General features: G+C 39.6%; 1 protein-coding gene across 1 annotated transcript; it reads right to left on the minus strand.

The window, feature by feature from the left end:
* Window positions 1-3,319: 3,319 nt before the first annotated feature.
* On the minus strand, window positions 3,320-23,763 carry LOC103095120 (lymphocyte antigen 6D-like). Its single transcript, XM_056822982.1, has 4 exons — window positions 23,706-23,763; window positions 19,729-19,926; window positions 6,176-6,274; window positions 3,320-3,734 (listed from the first exon to the last, which is right to left on the minus strand). The coding sequence occupies exons 2-4, from the start codon at window positions 19,907-19,909 to the stop codon at window positions 3,517-3,519; spliced, it is 498 nt and encodes a 165-aa protein (XP_056678960.1). The 5' UTR covers window positions 19,910-19,926; window positions 23,706-23,763; the 3' UTR covers window positions 3,320-3,516.

Genomic DNA, 23,763 nt, shown 5'->3' on the forward strand with positions numbered 1-23,763 from the left:
AAACATGGTCTTTGTCCTCAGGGACCTTCCTAATTGGGGAGAGAGGAATTTAAAAAATTGTATATCCTGTGAAAATGGAAGTTCTCAAAAGGAAGGCACTAGAGATGTGGGGGGAAAGGAGAAAGAAAAGCCTCCTGCAGAAGGGGACATTTGAGTTGAATCTTGAAGAGAGTGAGGGAAACAAGGCAAAGGAAGGGAAGAGGATAAGCATTCCAGGTATGGGAAACAGAGGCAGGAGGCAGAAGCTCAAGAAGACCAGTGTCACTGGACTGTAGACTACAAGGAGGGATTTAGGGTAGAAAGAGACTGGAAAGGTAAGAAGGGGCCAGGTTGTGAAGGGCTTTAAAAGCTAACAGAGGAATTGAGCTTTCATCCTGGTAGTCTAGGAAGCTAGTGGAGTACATCGAGTAAGGGAATGATCAGGCTAGCACTGGAGAAAGATTGTTTTGGTGGCTGAATAGAGGATGGATTTGAGAAAGGAGAGACTTGAGGAAGGCAGACCCAACAATAATGATTGCAATAATCCAGGCATGCTTCCACTGTGGTTGGGACAGTGTCTGGGGAGAGTGATGCACATAGAAAAGGAATATTCACCATCCACCAAAGCAATCAGATACATGGTGTGATGGTGAGTGATGAGTTGAAGATGATGCCTAGGTTCTGGGACTAGGTATGACTGGGAGAATGGCTGTACCTTGGAGAGTAAGAGGGAAATATGGAAGGGGAGTCTGGGGGAAAAGATAATGATGTCCACGGGACATCCGATTCTAGATGTCCAATAGGAAGTTGGAGATGTGAGGCTGGTGATAAAATCAAGACATAACTCAGGGTGGAATGTGTGGATCTGGGAATGATCTATATAGAGGCGATAACTGAACCATGAGAGCCAATGAGAGCACCATGAGATAGAAGAGAGCAGAAATTCTTAACTATTTGTTTGCCAGGGACCCTTTTGGGAGTCTGATGAAGCCTTTCGACCCCTAGATACCTTCTCAGAGTAATATTTTTAAAGGCATTTAAAAATCAAATACATAGGATTACAAAGAAAACCATTCCTATTGGAATAAATGAATCAAAATGTTTTTGAAAGTTCAGCAAAGATGATTTTGGCTCTAGTCTGACTATGCCCTCTCTGTACCCCCCCCCAACTTCTTTTTGTTTGTTGTTCTGGATTAAGCACTGAGAATACAAATGAAGGCAAGATAGTCCCTGCTTTCAAGCTCATTCTCAAGGAGTGGTGGGATTTAATTAGTGATCCCCAAACTCCAGCTTTACCCCTCTACTTTGGACAGATGGCAATTTTAGGCACACCTAGTCCTTTCACTTGGTTCTTAATGCTGCTTCCTCTTCTCCAGTTTGTCCCTGACTCTTTGTAGCTCCTCTATTCTTCTTCATTCCCTCATTTTGCTCAGTAACCCACATTCCAGAAATCCAAGTAAAAATTCACAAGGCAAAAATGTAACTCATAGTAAATATCTGGAAAATAAATTAAATTAAATCGTAAGGAGCTTTTGGAAGCGAGGACCCAAATAATTCTCATTTTAGAACTAGATAGGATGTTTGAGATCATTTATAATGGGGGTCTTAACCTATTTTATGTCATGGATGCTTTTGGCAATTTGGTGAAGCTTATGGACTCTGTCTTAGAGTAATGTCTTTAAGTGCATGAAATACATAAGATTATAAAGGAAATCAGTTACAGGGTTCCCTTCCACAGTATGGGGGTTAGGGGCATTCCCCCTCCTCCCCTGTGATCTGGAAAATCTATGTAAACATTTTTGGTCCTCTATTCACACTAGAGAAGAAATTTGAATGTTTTCTTTTTCTTTTGTGGAGTGTTTACAGTACCTTATTGTAAAATTTGATTTAAGTATTTGGTCATAAGCTATATGTAGGTCAATGTTAAATAAAAATACTGTATAAAAAAGAAACAAATTTATTTCACTTTTAAATTTTAATATTTATTCATATTATAATGATATAATATGAATATTTTATTTTAATATTTATTCATATTATGATATATGAATAAATATTAAATAAATATAAAACAAAAATAATATAAGCAAATATTAAAATTTAAGAGTGAAAGAACTTTGAAAAGATAATACTGAACATAAGGCATATATAACAAAAGACATTAAAATAACAACAGTATATATATTTTATACATTTATGAGTTACTAAACTTTTGAAGATATTTCTACATTTTAGCCTTTGAGTGTTGTCTACTGGCTTTCATGTTCTTTTCATAAACTTTGATTTTTTACTTATTTTAATTTTTTAAAAGAAATAGCATATTTTTGGTATTAAAATAGATTGATATTATACAATACTATACATGTATTTTGTACATTTCTGATTTTTTTCTGTGACATCTGCTGGTCTTTGTGTATCATCTGCAGCTTTTGCAAAAACTTCCCCAAATCTACATTTAATTTCTTATGCCAACCTGTGATTTATTGAAACTGTGTAGGGAAAAGTAGTGATATGGGAGAGATACTTGTATATTAAAATCTATTTATCGAAATTTGCCCCAGTACCAAGCAGATGAATGGGCGTGTTACAAGGAGAGCACTTTAGGGCAGATACTTGGGAGAGAGAAAGCTTGAATTGACTTCTACCAAAGGAGAATAATTTTAATTTAATTAATTTATTTTTTAAAAATCCTTACCTTCCGTCTTGGAGTCAATACTGTGTATTGGCTCCAAGGCAGAAGAGTGATAAGGGCTAGGCAATGGGGGTCAAGTGACTTGCCCAGGGTCACACAGCTAGGAAGTGGCTGAGGCCACATTTGAACCTAGGACCTCCTGTCTCTAGGCTTGGTTCTCAATCCACTGAGCTACCCAGCTGCCCCCTATTTTATTATTTTTTTTTAGTCTAAAAGTGTGACCAAATATACTCAGAGCCTACAGGTTACCAGTTCTTATAAAAATAATAATTGATTATTTGAATGACAGCAACCTTCAGTTAGAAATATTTATCAAGAACCTATTGTGTTAGGCAGATGGGGTCGGGGGGAGATATAGATTAGCTTCCTTCATGCAGTTTCCAGTCTTAAAGCTAATAATGGCTTGACATGGTTACCTCTATTATCTCGTTTGATGTTTGTCTGTGAGGGATGCAGAATAGTGATAAATCCTGAAACACACCAGTCTGAGAAGATGCCAATTTGCCAGTGAGTCCAGGAGCCATGGAAAGGGATGTTGAAAGTACAAGCAGATTGCAATAGGCTTCCAGGTACCAAAAGAAATGGCTCCAAAGATATTATGGCGGACACACATGCCTGGAAAAGGAAGGGCTCATTTGATGATGAAAGCATGTTAAAAAGGGCTTTATTTGCTTTCTAGACTGCTGCTCTGGGGCTAGTGTGAACCAGAGGAAGGTCTCCAGGACACTAGTGGGTTCTTTTGGAAAAAATTCCTGGGAGCGCATGGATGAGGATTTCTTACTGCCCGATGGGGAGTGGCACATAGACAGAGTCTTTGGGGAGAGTCAGAGCTTTATTTCAACATATCACGGTTCAATCTGGAAAGCGTCAATGAAATATGCTACCAATGTCATTGCTATCATTGGAAAACGGACTCTTAACTTGTGCCCTTCTCCTAATATGTTATAATTGCATAAGTCGGTAACACAACAGGCTGCATAAAACTGTAGATACTTTCTTTCTTGAATATCCTGGAATGGACAGGTGGATGAACAATATTTGATAATACGCCTCTTGTCAGTCTCTGTTTGGCCATAAAAGGGAAAAGAAAAAATATGTAAGTCAGCTTTAGAATTCACCAGTTTTGGTACAAAAATGACATCTATTTGCCTATACAAAGCAATTTCTAGACTCCCCTTCAGGATCAAATTAAAAAACCTTCTGTTGGTTTTTTAAAGCTAATCTCTTAACAACTTGGCCGGCTCCTTCCTTTATAGTCTCCTTACACTTTACTCCCCAATATGGGCTCTTATATACCTTTCCATGGCCCAACTCAAGGCTATTTTTCTTTATTCCATGCCTGGAATATCCTCCCTCCTTGGCTCTCCCTCCTGCCTTCCCTGGTTTCCTTCAAGGCTTAGCTTAAATTCTACCTTAGTCTACCTTACTCAGTCTCCCTCCATGCTTCCTCAGATATGACCTCCAATTTAACTGTCCAAATATTTTGTTTCGCCATTAAAATCCAAATCCCACAAGGATAGGGACTTTTTGTCTTCCTTCCTATCCTTAATGGTGGGGCATTTTTGTAGCCTGCCTTCCCTGGTTTCCTTCAAGGCTTAGCTTAAATTCTACCTTAGTCTACCTTACTCAGTCTCCCTCCATGCTTCCTCAGATATGACCTCCAATTTAACTGTCCAAATATTTTGTTTCGCCATTAAAATCCAAATCCCACAAGGATAGGGACTTTTTGTCTTCCTTCCTATCCTTAATGGTGGGGCATTTTTGTAGCATGTACTTTGTGCCAGCCACTATGCTAAGTGCTTTTTTATAAATATTATAAATATTATCTCATTTCATTTTTTCAGAAATCTGCAAAGTAGATGCTATTATCATCTTCATTTAACAGTGAAAGAATTTTAGCTGAAAGAGGTTAAGTGACTTGCTCAAAATCATCCAGCTATGGAGTGTCTGAGGCTGGATTTGAACCTGATTCTAGGTCCAGCACCTTATCCATTATGCCAACTATCTGTTCCTAGAGTTTTCATGAGGAAAACTGAGGCCTCTTGGTCTAGAAATGATCTTGAAAGTATCCGGTACATCTAGGAAACTAAAATGAACTTAAAATTAGATTAGAAAGCTTAGGCACCATTTAGTCTTCTAGGAGATGGGGTATTTTTTTTAAATAAACATTTCTTAAATTTCAGAAAATTAATTAGTTTGTTGGTTACATTAAAATTCCTAGGTACTTCCTTCTCTCTCTCCCTTCTCTGCGCTAGAGAAGGCATAGCATGACAAAAATATGTATAATATCAACTATATCTTTTGTGTTTCTATTTATCAGGTCTTTCGATGGAGGTGGACATTCACAAGTTATTCTTCAAACATGAATTCTGCAGCTACCTGTAATGTTCTGGATCTACTCATTTCACTTTTCATCATTTTATGTAAGTCTTTCCATTTTTTTAAACTAACCTGCTCATCATTTCTTATGGCACAGTAGTATTCCATCACAAACATATGCCACAACTTATTTAGCTATTTCCCAGTTGATAGATATCCCCTCAATTTCCAGTTCTTTGTTGCCACAAATAGAGCTGCTACAAATATTTTACAACATAGAGGTTCTTTTCCTTTCCCCCGATCATCTTGGGATACAGACTCAATAGCGGTATTTCTGACTTTTAAGGAATACACAGTTTTGTAATTCTTTGAGCAAAATTCCAGATTACTCTCCAAAATGATTAGATCAGTTCAGTTTCACCAACAATGTATTGGTGTCCCCATTTTCCTATATTCCTTCCAACATTTGTCATTTTGCCATATTATCATTTTAGCCTATCTAATAGGTATGAGTTAATGAACACTTCTGAAAAGGCATAGTGGGACCTTTGCATATAAGACTTCTTAGTTGGGAAAAAAATCACTGGATTTGGCAGGTCCTTAATTCAAATTCTAGTTCTTCCAAGACTTTTTTTAGGTCACTTAATTTTTGTTCCTCAATCACTTCATTTATAAAATGGAAAGTTGGGACTGTATAATCTCTAAATCATGTTCCTGATCAGGCAGTTGATATTCCTGAATTCCATTCTAGTCCCATCATTCTATATTATTTGTTTTAAGGTCCCTTCCAGGTAAAAAAACTACAATTCTATATAAAAAAGACATAGCATTCCCAGATTTAGATCTGGAAAGGACCTTTGAGGTCATCTAATCTAATCCCTTTATTTTATAGATGAGGACAGTAAAGTCCATTGAGATTATATAATTTGTTCGGTCATCTTGGTAGTGAGAAGCAGATCATGGACTCCAGATTATCACTCATTCTTCCCACTGCTCTATCCACTCCATGTTTCCATATGCAATGAAGGCCTCCCTATATGAGGGTTTGGTGACTGCCTAGGACCAGTGGATGTATTTATCTGGATGGATCTCCCCAGCAGCACATGAAAACACTGACACTTGGTTAGGATAGAATGGAGACAACCAAGGAACAAACAACTGTGAGAAGATGGTGGGGATTATTACCCAATTTCGTAAACACGCAGAATTTCTCCTCCGGATTACACTTGGTTGGGTTTGAACATTGTATATCGCCACTACACACATGGCACTTGAGGAAAGATTCTGTAAGGAAGACAAAAAGAACAAGTACATAACATATAAGACAGGAAGCTGTACATTTCCATTCATCAAACATTCCTGTCCTCCCATTGGAAACACTAACCCAATTTACCCAACTGAATAATGAAGTTATATATACTATTGTAATAATGAAGGCAATATAAAAGCACTCATTTCTATAGTGCTTTAAGACTTACTGTAGAATCTTCCTCACAACAACCCTGAGAAACAAGTCATGCATGAACTGCATGATAAAATGCACGAGTCTCTATTTTCCTCGATGAGAAAAGTGAGACTCAAAAAAGGGAGACTATCAATGCAACCAAAATTAGAAAGGAAGCAACAAGTTGGGGGAAAAATTTATAGCAAATTTCTCTGACAAAGATCTAATTCCCAAATATATAAGGAACTAAGTCAATTTTACAAGAAAGTAAGCCATTCCCCAATTGACAAACAGTCAAGGTATATGAATAGGCAATTTTCAGATGAAGAAATAAAAATTATAAAAAATCACTTTAAAAAGGATTCTAAATCTCTCCTGATTAGAGAAATGGAAATCAAAAAAACTCTGAGGTACCACTTCACACCTAGCAGATTGGCCAATATGACATTAAAGGAAAATAATAAACATTGGAGGGGATGTGGCAAAATTGGGACACTAATACACTGCTGGTGGGGTTGTGAATTGATCCAACCATTCTGGAAGGCAATTTGTAATTATGCCCAAAGGGCTTTAAAAGATTGCATTCCCCTTGATCTAGCAATACCACTACTAGATTTGTACCCCAAAGAGATAAAAAAAGTGTTTGTACAAAAATATCATAGTGGTGTTCTTTGTGATGGCAAAAAAAAAAAGTTGGAAAATGAGGGCAAGTCCTTTGATTGGGGAATGGCTGAATAAATTGCAGTATATAATGGTGATGGAATACTGTTGTTGCTATAAGGAATGATAAACTGCTTGATTTCTATGTGAACTAGAAAGTTTTCCGTGAACTGATGCAGAGTGAAATGAGTAGAACCAAATGAACATTGTACACAGAGATTGAAACACTGTGGAACAATCAAATGTGATTGATTTTGCTACTAATAGCAATGTAATGATCAAGAAAAATCCTGAGGGACTTATGAGAAAGAATGCTAGTGACATCTAAAGAAAGAACTGTTGGAGGACTTCTGGGTAATCATGGCTGCAATCTAGACGCCACACGCTTCCTCTCCCTGGCACTGAACGAAATAGACTACATCAAAGGAGCATAAAAATCACCTTTGCAGGAACAGAAGGACACCCTAGTACTCCCAGTACTCCACAGAGGCGAAGGTACGTGGGGCTTGAACATTTCCACACTATAATAAGAAGGAGGTAAACCTTGCACAGAAAAGTGAACTGAGCCACCCTTCCCCCACCCCACCTCCCCCACCAAACCAGAGTGAGCTACCTGAGCGCTCACCGGGACAGCGAGTGAGTGGGGAACATCTCTGTGGGGGGGGGGGGCACTCCAGGGTCCTTGGGATCTGGGGACTGCCAGGAATAAACTTCTCAGGGCGGTTTCACTGGAGAACCCGGCGCTGAGCACAGGGAACTGTACTTGGGGCGGCTGCGCTGAACATCTCTGCAGAGCTAAACACCAGGGGCAGACCACGCGCTGATTATCTGGGTGGAGCTGAACACCTGGGCAGTGTGGCTGTGATCAGGGACCCAGCGCTCTAAGAAACCTCAGAGGCTGGGAAGAACTAGTCTGAAGCAACCTAAATTCACAGAAAACCCGCCCATATAACCCAGACCTCAGACCAAAAAGGAAAGGGGAATAAAACCACCAAAGGGATGGCTCACATGGCCCAAAATCAAGCCTCCAGGAAGAAAGGGAAAAAAAGTGTACCCAAGGAAAAGAAGAGAATGAGGAGGAAATCCAAAAAAAAATAAGAACATGCCTCCCAAAATGGAAACTATCAGCAAGCTCTGGAAGATCTCAAACTGGAACTTATCCAAAAGATGGAAACCTGGAAAGAAAAATGGGAGAAAGAGATCAGCAGTCTGACAGATAAGACTGCTCAATTGGAAAAAAGAACTCGAAGCATCCAATAGAAGGGCAGACAAAGCTGAAAAGCAAAACCAGTCCCTAACGACCAGAATCAAGCAACTTGAAGAAAGCGAGATGATAAAACAGCAAGAATCAATAAAGCAAACCCAAAAAATTAATGAATTAGAAGAAAGCATAAAATATCTCACTGAGAAGGTCACTGATCTCGAAAACAGAGGGAGAAGAGAAAACCTCCGAATTATTGGTCTCCCAGAAAAACCAGAGATAAACAATAAACTCGATATTATTGTACAGGAGATTATAAAAGAAAACTGCCCCCACGTTCTGGAGCAAGGGGGCAAAATAGAAATAGAAAGGATTCATAGAACACCTTCTATACTAAATCCCCAAAAGACAACCCCTAGGAATGTAATTGCCAAATTCAAAAGCTTCCAAGAAAAGGAGAAAATCCTACAAGAAGCCAAGAAGAGGAGCTTCAGATATAAGGGGGCTCCCATAAGGATCACACACGACTTAGCGGCTAACACACTAAGAGACCGCAAAGCATGGAACACGATATTTAGAAAGGCAAGAGAGCTGGGTCTCCAACCAAGAATCAACTACCCAGCAAAACTGACTATATACTTCCAGGGGAAAGTATGGGCATTCAACAAAATAGAAGATTTCCAAACATTTGCTAAGAAAAGACCAGAGCTCTGTGGAAAGTTTGATATCCAAGCACAGAAAGCAAGAGAAACATGAAAAGGTAAATATGAAAGAAAGGGAAAAGGAGATAAATCTTATCTTTTTCTTTAAGTCAAACTCTCTTCTATAAGGACTACATTTACATCAAATTATATATATTAATATGTGGGGAAAATGTTTTGTGTAACTCTCATAAATTGTAGCATCATAAGAGTAGTTAGAAGAAACATGCATAGGGAAAGATTGGGGCATTAAGAAGATTTGGGGAAAGTGGGGGCAAAGAAAGGAAAAGGGAGGGGGGAACCATCGATAATACTAAGATTAACTTCAAGAAATAGGGGGGAATCAATAGAATAATCTTTCCCATATAAAGATACACATGGGAAGGGGAGGGGAAGAACTCTCATATGAGAAGGAGAGGAAGAGAGCGTGAAGTGGAATTACTTAAACCTTACTCTCAGTGAAATCAAATCTGAGAGGGAAGAACATCTAGATCCAGTGGGATCCTGAATTCTATTTTACCCATTAGGGCAAGAAAGAAAGGAAAATTAAGGAGGGGGAGGAGGGAGGGAGCATAAAAAGGGAGGGGCTAGAAAGGGAAGCATCTCAAGGGAGGGGACTAGGGGGACTGACCTAAAGTAAATCACTGGTTCAAAAGGAGAAAGCTAAAGAAGAAAGGTCAGAACTAGGGGAAGATATCAAAATGCCAGCGAATCCACAAATGACAATCATAACTTTGAATGTGAATGGGATGAACTCACCCATAAAATGTAGACAAATAGCAGATTGGATTAGAACCCAAAACCCTACCATATGTTGTCTTCAAGAAACACATATGAGATGGGTTGATACTCACAAGGTTAGAATTAAAGGTTGGAGTAAGACCTTTTGGGCCTCAACTGATAGAAAGAAGGCAGGAGTTGTAATCATGATATCTGACAAAGCCAAAGCACAAATAGACCTGATCAAAAGGGATAGGGAAGGTAAATATATTCTGCTAAAAGGGAGTATAGACAATGAGGAAATATCACTAATCAACATGTATGCACCAAATAGTATAGCATTCAAATTTTTAATAGAGAAACTAGGAGAATTGAAGGAGGAAATAGACAGTAAAACCATATTAGTGGGAGACTTGAACCAACCACTATCAAATAGATAAATCAAACCAAAAAATAAACAAGAAAGAGGTAAAAGAGGTGAATGAAATCTTAGAAAAATTAGAGTTAATAGACATATGGAGAAAAATAAATAGGGACAAAAAAGAATACACCTTCTTTTCAGCACCACATGGCACATTCACAAAAATAGATCATACACTAGGTCATAGAAACATGGCACTCAAATGCAGAGAAGCAGAAATAATAACTGCAGCCTTTTCAGATCACAAGGCAATAAAAATATTGATTGGCAAGGGTACATGGAGACCCAAATCAAAAATTAATTGGAAATTAAATAACATGATACTCCAAAATTGGATAGTTAGAGAAGAAATCATAGAAACAATTAATAATTTCGTTGAAGAAAATGACAACGGCGAAACATCCTTTCAAACCTTATGGGATGCAGCCAAGGCAGTACTTAGAGGAAAATTCATATCCCTGAGTGCATATATTAACAAATTAGGGAGGACAGAGATCAAGGAATTGGAAATGCAAATCAAAAAACTTGAGAATGAACAAATTAAAAACCCCCAGAAGAAAACCATACTAGAGATCCTAAAAATTAAGGGAGAAATTAATAAAATCGAAAGTGACAGAACTATTGAGGTAATAAACAAGACTAGAAGCTGGTACTTTGAAAAAAAACAGACAAAATAGACAAAGTACTGGTTAATCTAATTAAAAAAAGGAAAGAAGAAAGGCAAATTAACAGCATCAAGGATGAAAAGGGGGATCTCACCTCCAATGAAGAGGAAATTAAGGCAATCATTAAAAACTACTTTGCCCAACTATATGGCAATAAATATACCAACCTAGGTGATATGGATGAATATTTACAAAAATATAAATTGCCTAGACTAACAGAAGAAGAAATAGTTTTCTTAAATAATCCCATATCAGAAAAAGAAATCCAACAGGCCATCAAAGAACTTCCTAAGAAAAAATCCCCAGGGCCTGATGGATTCACTAGTGAATTCTATCAAACATTCAGAGAACAGTTAATCCTAATACTATACAAACTATTTGACATAATAAGCAAAGAGGGAGTTCTACCAAACTCCTTTTATGACACAAACATGGTACTAATTCCAAAGCCAGGCAGGCCAAAAACAGAGAAATAAAAGTATAGACCAATCTCCCTAATGAATATAGATGCCAAAATCTTAAATAGGATACTAGAAAAAAGACTCCAGCAAGTGATCAGAAGGGTCATCCATCATGATCAAGTAGGATTTATACCAGGGATGCAGGGCTGGTTCAACATTAGGAAAACTATCCACATAATTGACCACATCAACAAGCAAACCAACAAGAACCACATGATTATCTCAATAGATGCAGAAAAAGCCTTTGATAAAATACAATACCCATTCCTACTAAAAACACTAGAAAGCATAGGAATAGAAGGGTCATTCCTAAAAATAATAAACAGTATATATCTAAAACCAATAACTAATATCATCTGCAATGGGGATAAACTAAATCCATTCCCATTAAGATCAGGAGTGAAACAAGGATGCCCATTATCACCTCTATTATTTGACATTGTATTAGAAACAATAGCAGTAGCAACTAGAGAAGAAAAAGAAATTGAAGGCATTAAAATAGGCAAGGAGGAGACCAAATTATCGCTCTTTGCAGATGACATGATGGTCTACTTAAAGAATCCTAGAGATTCAACCAAAAAGCTAATCAAAATAATCAACAACTTTAGCAAAGTTGCAGGATACAAAATAAACCCACATAAGTCATCAGCATTTCTATATAATTCCAACACAGCTCAGCAGCAAGAACTAGAAAGAGAAATCCCATTCAAAATTACCTTAGACAAAATAAAATACTTAGGAATCTATCTCTCGAGACAAACACAGGATCTATATGAACACAACTACAAAACACTTTCCACACAACTAAAACTAGACTTGAACAATTGGAAGAACATTAACTGCTCATGGGTAGGACGAGCCAATATAATAAAAATGACCATCCTACCCAAACTCATCTATCTATTTAGTGCCATACCCATGGAACTTCCAAAATTTTTTTTTACTGATTTAGAAAAAACCATAACAAAGTTCATTTGGAAGAACAAAAGATCAAGGATATCCAGGGAAATAATGAAAAAAAAATACAAAGGAAGGGGGTCTTGCAGTCCCAGATCTCAGACTATATTATAAAGCAGCGGTCATCAAAACAATTTGGTACTGGCTAAGAGACAGAGAGGAGGATCAGTGGAATAGACTGGGGGCAAGCAACCTCAGCAAGACAGTATATGACAAACCCAAAGATCCCAGCTTTTGGGACAAAAATCCACTATTTCATAAAAACTGCTGGGAAAATTGGAGGACAGTGTGGGAAAGATTAGGTTTAGATCAACACCTCACACCCTACACCAAGATAAATTCAAAATGGGTGAATGACTTAAACATAAAGAAGGAAACCATAAGTAAATTAGGCGAACACAGAATAGTATACATGTCAGACCTTTGGGAAGGGAAAGACTTCAAAACCAAGCAAGAATTAGAAAGAGTTACAAAATGCAAAATAAATAATCTGGATTACATCAAATTAAAATGTTTTTGTACAAACAAAACCAATGTAACTAAAAGCAGAAGGGTAGCAACAAATTGGGAAACAATCTTCATAAAAACCTCTGACAAAGGTTTAATTACTCAAATTTATAAAGAACTAAATCAATTGTATAAAAAATCAAGCCATTCTCCAATTGACAAATGGGCAAGGGACATGAACAGGCAGTTCTCAGCCAAAGAAATCAAAACTATTAATAAGCACATGAAAAAGTGTTCTACATCTCTTATAATCAGAGAGATGCAAATCAAAACAACTCTGAGGTATCACCTCACACCTAGCAGATTGGCTAACATGACAGCTATGGAAAGTAATGAATGCTGGAGGGGATGTGGCAAAGTGGGGACATTAATTCATTGCTGGTGGAGTTGTGAACTGATCCAGCCATTCTGGAGGGCAATTTGGAACTATGCCCAAAGGGCAATAAAAGAATGTCTGCCCTTTGATCCAGCCATACTGCTGGGTTTGTACCCCAAAGAGATAATAAGGAAAAAGACTTGTACAAGAATATTCATAGCTGCACTCTTTGTGGTGGCCAAAAATTGGAAAATGAGGGGATGCCCATCAATTGGGGAATGGCTGAACAAATTGTGGTATATGTTGGTGATGGAATACTATTGTGCTAAAAGGAATAATAATGTGGAGCAATTCCATGGAGACTGGAACAACCTCCAGAAGTGATGCAGAGTGAAAGGAGCAGAACCAAAAAAACATTGTACACAGAGACTGATACATTGTGGTACAATCGAAGGTAATGGACTTCTCCATTAGTATCAATGCAATGTCCCTGCACAATCTGCAGGGATCTAAAAAATACTACCCTCAAGCAGAGGATAAACTGTGGGAGTAAAAACACCGATGAAAAGCAACTGCTTGACTACAGGGTTGGAGGGGATAAGACTAAATGAACACTATAATGCAAATTCCAACAACAGGGAAATGGGTTCGAGTCAAGAACACATGTGATAGCCAGTGGAATCGTGCGTCGGCTATGGGAGAGGGAAAGGTGGGGGGGGGGGGGGAGGAAAAGAAAATGATCTTTGTTTCCAGTGAATAATGTATGAAAACGACCAAATAAAATAATGTTTAAAAATTAAAAAAAAAAAGAACTGTTGGAGTAGAAATGCAGAAGTAAAACATGGTTTATCTCTTGGTTATATGGGTTTATAATTTGGAATTGTGGTTTTTAAAATATTACTCATAAATATGAATAACATGGAAATAGGTATCAAGTGATAACATATATATAACCCAGTGGAATTGCTTGTCAGCTCTGGGAGTGGGGAGGGAAAAGGAGAGGGAGAGAACATGAATCAATTTTTCTCCCAATATACTCTCGGATCAGGAAGTCCAGTGACATCAGGACTTATTTCCTGGTACACTCCCAGATGGGATGGGAGCATTCATTGGTGTTTCTCTGGTTTCTTGATCCTCTGCTTCTCTCTAACTATAATTTAGCAATCTTGAGGTGTTTCTTGGGAGAAGAGGGCTTAAAGAAAACTTTTAAGTTTTGGTCAGAAGCTTCAACCCCTTCATTTTGCAGGAGTGAAAACTAAGACTAAAACTAAACTAAAATTACATGAATCATGTAACCATGGAAAAGTATTCTTAAAAAAATAATAATGTGAAAAAAGGACTGAGATTGTTTTACCTACGGCCATTCTTCTAACAATTATTAAATATGGGGCCACATGGTAACATAAGTGGAAAAAAACTAAATTTCGAGTCAACAGAAACAGGATTTGAATCCCTGCTCATTTATTATTCAATATGAGTTTCAGCATTAGGTTTCTCATTTATATATTTAAATTTAACTTAAAAAAAAAAAACTTTACCTTCCCCCTTAGAATCAATACTCTGTTTTGGCTCTAAGGCAGAAGAGCAGTAAGGGCTAGGCAATGGGGGTTAAATGACTTGCCTAGAGTCACACAGATAGGAAGTGTCTGAATCCATATTTCTCAAATCTAGGCCTGGCTCTCACTGAGCTACCCAGCTGCCCCCCTCATTTATATTAAAAAAAATTTTTTTTGAAAGGAAGGAATCAGAGTAGGTGATCTCTAATGTCCCCTTTGGCTCTAAATCTAAGATCTTTTCCTTCTGATTCTAAGACTAGGGTTCTCTCTGATAAATCTAATGCTACATAATATCATTGGTAAAGAAGTAGACTTGGGCAAAATGTTGTGATTTGGGTGTTGAGGGAAACAACAGTTTCATGGAAAGATGAATCCAAGTTCTCCTGCTGACTTGTATATTGTTGAACAAATCACTGCTTCTCTTTGGGTCTTAGTTTTCACTCCTGCAAAATGAAGGGGTTGAAGCTTCTGACCAAAACTTAAAAGTTTTCTTTAAGCCCTCCTCTCCCAAGAAACACCTCAAGATTGCTAAATTATAGTTAGAGAGAAGCAGAGGATCAAGAAATCAGAGAAACACCAATGAATGCTCCCATCCCATCTGGGAGTGTACCAGGAAATAAGTCCTGATGTCACTGGACTTCCTGACCTGAGAGTATATTGGGAGAAAAATCTGAGAATGCATCTTCCTGAAGACTGCAAGCAGGAGATTAGGATTCGGTCCCAGGCCCAGATTGCTAAAGGAGACATGGTAAGACCCTATTCAACATCAAAACCAGGGACAATAGTAACAGAAGTAGGATGGTCCCAAACTAAGATTCTCCATTCAGGACTGTGGCAGGGCAGAAACATCTGGAACTGCAAAGATGGCGGAGAGATGGGACAAGACCAGCCCTATCCTAGACAAAGCATTTGAGTCTAGACATCTCATTCAAAGTTGTGGGAAGAGACAGAGCCCTGAACTGGTACAAAGCATTGGTATGAGACTGTGACTTGGAGTTAAAACCTGGAGACTATCAAGATCTTAGCTTGCTTTCCTTCTTAGAATGGTAAGTTGGAACGAGGACGAGGAGAGAAGGATCCAGGCTCAACCACCTTATGCAAAACCTTGATCCATATATGTATGCCTCAGTGCTCCAGGTTGAGTGTGCTGGAGGAGAAATTATTACCAGCCATGACTGTTGGATATTTGACTCCATGATGAGGACAATTTGATTTCTCACAGGTTCCAATTCTCTTTGTAGTTTCGTATGGAGGGACCAGAGTTAAAATAACTAGCAATTACAAACATGAGGCCCTTGAAAGAAATATCAAGGACAGAAGCCAGAGAGCCCTAGTGATAAGGCTGAAGAAATAAGTTAAAAGAAGAACATCTCTAATACAATGAATACTAAGCATTAAGGATTATTACAAGAATTCTGAGATGAAATCCATGAAGAGAAAATATTCTGCAATAATTAAAAGAACTCTCTTCATTACCATTCCTCTTTCTCCTCCCTTACCCCTTTGGATGAACTGGCTACAAAAACTGCCAGCCTGGATAGGACAAATGAAGGAAGAATTGAGACAAGAAATTATGCCCCAGGTCATGTTCAGTTTTTGAAAAGGTGCCATGTACAGCTGAGAAAGTCTTTTTCTTTTTTTCTTATTTAGCAGTCTGTAGAGATCTATTACATCTAGTATTTCTAAAATTCTACTTTAATCCTCAATTTTTTTTTGTTCTTGGATTAGATTTAACTAGGTCCAAGGGGTTTATATTGAAATTCCCAAATATAAGTTCATTGCTTACTTCTTCCTGTTCATCTTTTATTCCTTTTTGGCTATATGTCTGACCCTGTAGATCTTCATCCTGACTCAGTTGCCTTCTAACTTTGGAATTTCCCTCAGGATCTGGAACCTTCTCACCATGGTATGCTTGTCTGCCATGTTGGGCATATTCTCCCATTGAATTCTTTCCAGGGATTCCATTTTGTGCTTTTGGCTTTATAGAATATGACACTTAATGGCCTGACAAAATTAGGCTTACACTAAGATCTCACTTAGGGCAGATAAGAGGCATAGTGGATAGAGTGGATAGAGGCTCTAGAGTCAGGAAGACTCCTCTTCGTGAATTCAAACCAACCTCAGACATTTATTACTTGGGTGATCCTGAACAAGTCACTTAACCCTGTTTGCCTCAGTTTCTTCATTTGTAAAATGAACTGGAAAAGGAAATGGCAAATCACTTCATGATAGCTTTGCCAAGAAAACCCCAAAGGAGTCACAAGGAGTCAGACACCACTGAAAAACAACTAATCAGCAACAAAAAGATTTCATGCTGCATGCTATAATAAGCTCCAAGTGACCCAGATATTAATGGTTATGTCATAAACAAATAGGAAGAAACTACATTTCTTAACAATGGATAAGGGACTTATTTATGATCAGATATGGGAAAAGAGAACTAAAAAATGGACAATTTTATGTACTAATTGAAAAGTTTTTGCTAAAATAAAGTCACTGCAGTTAAAATTAGAAGAGAAACAGAGTTAAATAGGGAAAAAATTCTTTGTAGCAAGTTTTTCTGATAGTTATCTGAGAGTCAAGATCTATGTAAGGGATGGGTTCAAATGTGAAAGAATGACAGCCATTATCCATTAGATAAACGATTAAAGGATATGAAGAGGTACTCTTCTCAAGGGAAGTAACCCAAGTTAATAATAGCCATATGGAAAAATGCTCCAAATCACTAATAATTGAAGAAATATAAATTTAAAGCAATTTCAAGGTTTTACCTCATGTGGAACAGACCGACAAAGAAGAAACAAAAATTGCTGGGTTGACTGTGGAACACTAAGTGCACTAATGAGGGAGCTGTGAATTAAAAACAAGTTGGAACTGTACCCTCAAAATCAATGAAATGTGTATGCCCTAAGACACAGCAAATTAGAACTGTATCAAGATAGAAGAAAAAAGAAACACGTGTGCAAAAATGTTTTTGGCAACTTTTTTGTGGTATCAAAGAACTGGGATCAAAGGCAATGTCTGTCAATTGGTGAATGACTGAAGAAATGGATGTAGTGGAATCTTATAGAATTGTGAGAAATGATGAAGCATATCATTTTGGAAAAACCTTGGGAGACTCGTAGTGTAGAATTCAGTGAGCAGGACAATGTATATGGGAACAACAACACTGTAAACAAAAATAACTTTGAAAGACTTAAAAATGTTATTGAGTAACCAGGAATCCAGAGAACTAATGTTAAACTGTTAATGTTAAAATGTGCCACCCACATATTAATCTCATTGGCTTTCGTGGTTTTCACTGTGATCTCGATGCAAGTGTAATTCTAGGTTTGCCCAAGACTGCTTTATTGTTTTTGTTTAGAGGTTCATCCTTGTGCTGTGTCAGAGTTTGATGCCAGCACTATCCTGAAAAGCTAATTTTGTGAGATCCAATTCAGGGCGTGAAGTGAGTCCATTTTTTGGACCTTCTTTTGTCTATCATTTATGCAACATTAGGAAGTGACCCTGGAGGGAATGAAGTTTGAGTTCACTCTTTCCAGGTCTGAAATCTTTGGTATAGAGGAGAATATGCCTTCACTTTGAGGCACTCCTCTCCCTTTTAAAAAAACCCTTACCTTTTGGCTTAGAATCGATACTAAATATTGGTTCCAAGGCAAAAGAGAAGTAAGGGCTAGGTAATCCTGGGTCACACAGTGGGGCACACTCTTACTATATTTTCTAAGTAAATATTCCTTTGTAAAAGCTAATCGAGGTTTGGTTAAATGAAATTGGGGCACCAATTATAAATGGTGATGGTTACCTTATTTGGTTCTTAGATCATGGAGATAGTTGAAATCTCTTCATCTCAGACCTAGCAATCCTATTTTGGAGAGGTTTGATAGGATTGGAGAAAAATGTCTTGTCTCCTATCTTATTCATCCTACCTGGATGCTTCTTTACCCACTATATTCCCCTGAGGGAGCTTCAGGGGTCTTTGAATGCCAGAGTTGGAAGTGACTTCCAGAATAAGGGCTTGATTCAATACCAGTAGAGAAGAACCCAACTGTTACTGCAGGGAACCCTGGGAACCTTGAGGGGAGATATAGTTAGGTGCTTCTTGGCAGCATTTCTACTCACCTGAGAGAACAGAAAGTGGGAGAAAGGCTACATGGCAGTCCTATGGAATGGGGAGGAAGGGCATGAGATAGGCTTCTGCTATCAGCGATTACTCTTCCTACCTGGAGGCTCCCCATTCTAGGCATTTAACAAATGAGGAACTCATCCCACCTGAAGGTTTTCAGTAGTCTTGACTCTATAATCAAATGTGGGGAGATGGAGAAGAAAGAGGACTTGCCTGGGGTGAATTCATATTCAATTCTGGCTCAGCAGACAATAAAAGTCTCTTTCTTCACCATGAGGCAAGCAGAAGAAAACAGTGATGGAATATCCATCCATGCTCTTCAAGGGAGAGCAAGGACCTCCATTACACACAGTTCCAGAGGCAGGCTCACCATGTGGTTTGTCAATGGGCAGAACACAACATACGTTCTATCCATTACACAGATTATATATTCTATTCCCAGTCTATGGCCCTCAGTACCCAAATGCCCATTGGCTACTTTAAACTGGGTGCTCCATGGGCACATCCAAAGCACACCTTCTTTCTCTCCAAATTCTTGATTCTTCCAAACCACTTATTTCTCTTTCTAGTGGTCCAGGTTCACAGGCCCAGCATTTTCCTCAACTTCTCACTCTCCCTCACTCCATATATACAATCATTTGCCAAATCTTATTATTTCTACCTCTATAGCATCTCTCTCATCCAAAGAATTCCTGAATCTCTTCTCTTCCTCACCCTTGATGGTCAATCTCTTATCAAGTACTGTCCATTCTCCCTCCTCAGAGGAATTGTGAGGAAAGATCTTTTCAATAGCAGGGTGCTATAGAAATGGGTGCTATTGTTAGCTAGAAAGTAAGAATCAGCTGGGGTCTTCCTCAGACCCTCTTCTGTTTGGCAGTTTAGAGAGTCTGAGCTCCTTAGATCATCCCAAGCAGCATGTGGTGGGTTCTTCCTCTTTGCTTTCCTTAGGACACCCATGTCTAGCCTAGTCTTGCAAGGCTCAAAAACCACCCCTGAATGACCTGACCTGGTACTGTTGTCATTTCAGTGGTTATCACACCAGTAAGATTTCCTTTCCGAGGTTCAATATTGAAACCGAGGAGTTGAGATTTGTCTGAAGATGCTGTTTTCACTGTTGTAGGTATGAAGGCATCATTATTGGAATAAGGTAGAACAACAAACATTATGACACTCAGAAGAGCCTCCATTTTTCCTGTAGTTCCACCTGTGGATGAAGAAAGAAAAGAGAGGAGGGAAGAAAAAAAGAAAGAAAGGAGGGAGAAAGGAATGGATGGAAGAAGGGAGAGGAGGGAGAAAAGGAGGAAGGAAAAGAAGGGAGGAAGGAAGGGAGGGAGCTGGGAGGGAGAGAGGGAAGGGGAGAAAGGAAGGAAAGAAGGAAGGAGGAAAAGAGAGGAAGAAGAAAGGAAAGAAGGAAGAAAGGAAGGAAGGAAGGAAGGAAAGAGGGAAGTGGGAGAGAGGGAGAAAAGAAAGGGAGAAAGAAAAGGAGGAAAGGAGAGAAGAAAGAAGAGAGAGAGAGGAAGAAGGGAAAGAAGGAAGAGAGGAAGTAAGGAAGGAAGGAAGGAAAGAAGGAAGGAAGGAAGGAAGGAAGGAAGGAAGGAAGGAAGGAAGGAAGGAAGGAAGGAAGGGAAGAAGGTAAGTGAGAGAGAGAGAGAAAGGAAAGGGAGAAAGAAAAGGAGGAAAGGAGAGAAGAAAGAAGAAAGAGAGAGAGAGGAAGAAGGGAAAGAAGGAAGAGAGGAAGGAAGGAAGGAAGGAAGGGAAGAAGGTAAGTGAGAGAGAGAGAGGGAGAAAAGAAAGGGAGAAAGAAAAGGAGGAAAGGAGAGAAGAAAGAAGGAAGAGAGAGAGGAAGAAAGATCATTAAAAATTTTGTAACCCCTGTGCTAAATGCAAGAAATAGAAAATCAAGAAAATAGAAATAGAAAAATCAAGATAGTTTCTGCTCTTAAGGAGTTCACACTCCAAATAAGATGACCCCTAAAAGTACAGTACTGTAAAAGACCCAATGGTCCTTTCATTTTCTTCAGTAAGTTAGATGGCAATGCCAGTGTTTGAAGGGTATAGAGGCATCAAAGATGGGGTGGCTTGGTAGGCTCTCATTTCACCAGAAAGAACAGAATCGATGATTCCCACTTCTTCCAAGAGGACAGTTAATCAACCTTCCTAGGTCCTGGGCAGTCCAGCTGGGGAGAAGAGAAAGCACCGGGAAGGCTGGGAGATGGGTTCTGGAGGGGGTAAGGGCACTGAAGTCATGTCCATTTGTCATTTCTAAAAGGGGGGGATTGTTCAGTGGGATTGAAGATTATTAGGACCAAAAAGAATCTCAGATATAGGGAAGGATGGTGTCATGGAAAGAGTACAGAAGTCAGGAGAAGGCTGGGCTCTGTTTCTGACACCCATCAGCAAGTCATTGAACCTCTTTTTAACTCAGTTTCCTCACCTGTAAAAGTGGAAAAGAGAGGCGTCACACCATAGTGGATAGAGGACTGACCTCAGAGTCAGGAAAAGCTAGATTCCAATCCTGTTTCTGACACATACTACCTATGTGAAAAGTCAATTAACTTTCTAGTAGCTCAGGTTAATTATCTAAGAGCCTCAACTACAAAAAAGTTACCATCTACATTCCTGGAGATAATTTTTCCATTGGAGATTCTCTATACTAATGAAATAATAGTTTTAACCCTCCCCACAATGATGTTATTATTTGTAGCACCTACATTACAGGATTATGAAAATTAAAGACAGGTAGAGAAGACTTTCCAAACCTTGAAAGTGCTATAAAGTCTTAGTACTGTTTTTTAGGCTCTTAAAGTTTAAATTTTACCCTAAAACTTTTGGGATATTCAGTATAAATGTCAGGTAGTCAATAAACATTTATTAAGGGATACAAAAAGAGTCAAAAGACAGTCCCTGCCCTCCAGGAGCTTACAGTCTTACTGGGGCAGACACAAGCAAACAAATATGTATAAAGACAAGTAGAAGTCAAAAACAGAGGGAAGGTAGAGCTGGAAGGGCCATTGGAATAGAGAATACAGAATGTGGAATGTCAGAGCAGGGAAGATCTGGGGCAAGAACCCACGGTGGGAGCTTCTTCTTCCACAAGGCCAGATCCCGAGCCCTTATTAGTCATCTTTGAGATGAGATTCTTTTTTTTTTTTAAACCCTTACCTTCTGTCTTAGAATCAATACTGTGTGTCCCTTCCAAGGCAGAAGAGCTATAAGGGCTAGGCAATGGGGGTCAAGTGACTTGCCCAGGTTCACACAGCTAGGAAGTGGCTGAGGTCTGATTTGAACCCAGGACCTCCTGCTCAAACCTCTGACCCACTTAGCTGCCCCTGAGATGAGATTCTTGAGGATGGGTATACAATTGGGGTTAGGGAAGATGGAGGCAGCAGGCCCAGTTCTTCTGCCCTCTAAGGTAGATTTTAAATAAACGTATGATTATAATAAATGTTTAACAACTGTCTCTCTAAAAAATGTACCCATAACACATTTTAAAATTTAATCTGCATTGTGGGCAGCGGTGGTTCAGTGGATGGAGAGCCAGACCTAGAGATGGGAGGTCCTAGGTTCAATTCTGACCTCAGACATTTCCTAGCTGTGTGACCCTGGGCAAATCACTTGACCCCCATTGCCTAGCCCTTACTGCTCTTCTGCCTTGGAAGGGATACACAGTATTGATTCTAAGACCGAAAGTAAGGTAAAAAAATTTTTTTTAATCTGCAAGATGAAAGTCCTTATCATTTTGTAAGTCTAGCCCAGGGATGGTGAACCTTTTAGGGAAGTTGTGCTGGGCCCTGCCCTCCCCACTCTGCTGTGTAGGGCCCAACCCCTATGTTGGGAGGAGGAGTGAGGCTTCATCACCCCCCTACCCCAAGTCACCTCCTGTGGCCACAGGGACCAGCCTGCATCTGCTTTTCCAACGCTGCCTCCTGGGCTTCAGCCCAAGTGGGGTTGGGGGCAGGGGGTGGAGGGAGTGCAGTGAGTCTTTGGGGGGTCAGGGTCCCCCCCCCCAACTGGGGGCCAGGAAAGAAGAAGAAAGTGGAGATCTTTTAGGGGGTGGGGCCGGGTGGTGGGAGAAGAGATTCCCCCTCCCCCTCCTGCAGATGGGGGAGGAGGCAAAAGGGGAGGGGCTTGGTGGAGGGAGGCAGGGAGCAACTGCCAGGAGGGGTGCCCATGTGCCCACAGACATCTCTGCATACCATCTGAGGGAGATCAAAATTGAAAATTGCCCTGAGAAATTCAGCCAGGGAAAATGCCAAGGCCCCACAGCCAGATAAGCTCCGGGCTTGTGCTGGGGCCTGTCCAAGGTCCCTGATAAAGCTTCAGCACTGAGACCCCGGGTGCAAAAAGCAACTTTCAACAAAGGTTATTCATGAAAAAGTATTTAAACCCCAGCCTGTCAGAAGCAATTTGGAACTCTAGCGACAGAGTTCCCCCTGATGCCATCAGTTTTTTTAATAAAGGGCCTGTTCCGTGTCTAGTTGCATTGCCCGAAACTCTTCCTTGGTGGGGGGTGAATTCCGGGACCCTAACACATCTTGAGCACCTGTGCCTTAGGTTTGCCATCATAGGCCTAGACAGTCGCACAAAACAATAAATGGAACCCCAATGTGTAATATTTTCAGATTTGCAAAGTTTAAATGCTCCCACGGAAAATTTAACAATCAGCTCCTGAGGGTCTGGGTAGCTTACCCACACATTCATGGATGGTGGACAAGATAAGGGTGGGCCTCAAGAGTTGAAAGACATGGTGATCTGTTGGCGGAGGCCCACCTCTCCGGCTTCCTCCCCCAGGCTGTGAGACCTAGGTCAAGTCCCTGCATTGTTCCAGGTCTCAGTTTCCTCCTGGTAAAAGGAGGCTCTCCTGGATTTTCATCAGGACTCCAGGCTCTAAGTCTCAGGAGGCCCAGGCCCTCCCCCTTCTCCCCAAGTTCCACCCCACTAGCTCCCCAGGCCCACCCTCAGGCCACCTGCACCACACCTAACCTGAGGGAGCTGACTGCCACTTCCTGGATCTGCCTTCCTGCACTACTTCCTGGTGCCC

This window comes from Monodelphis domestica, chromosome 3 (genome assembly GCF_027887165.1).
Source record: "Monodelphis domestica isolate mMonDom1 chromosome 3, mMonDom1.pri, whole genome shotgun sequence".
NCBI lineage: Eukaryota > Metazoa > Chordata > Mammalia > Didelphimorphia > Didelphidae > Monodelphis > Monodelphis domestica.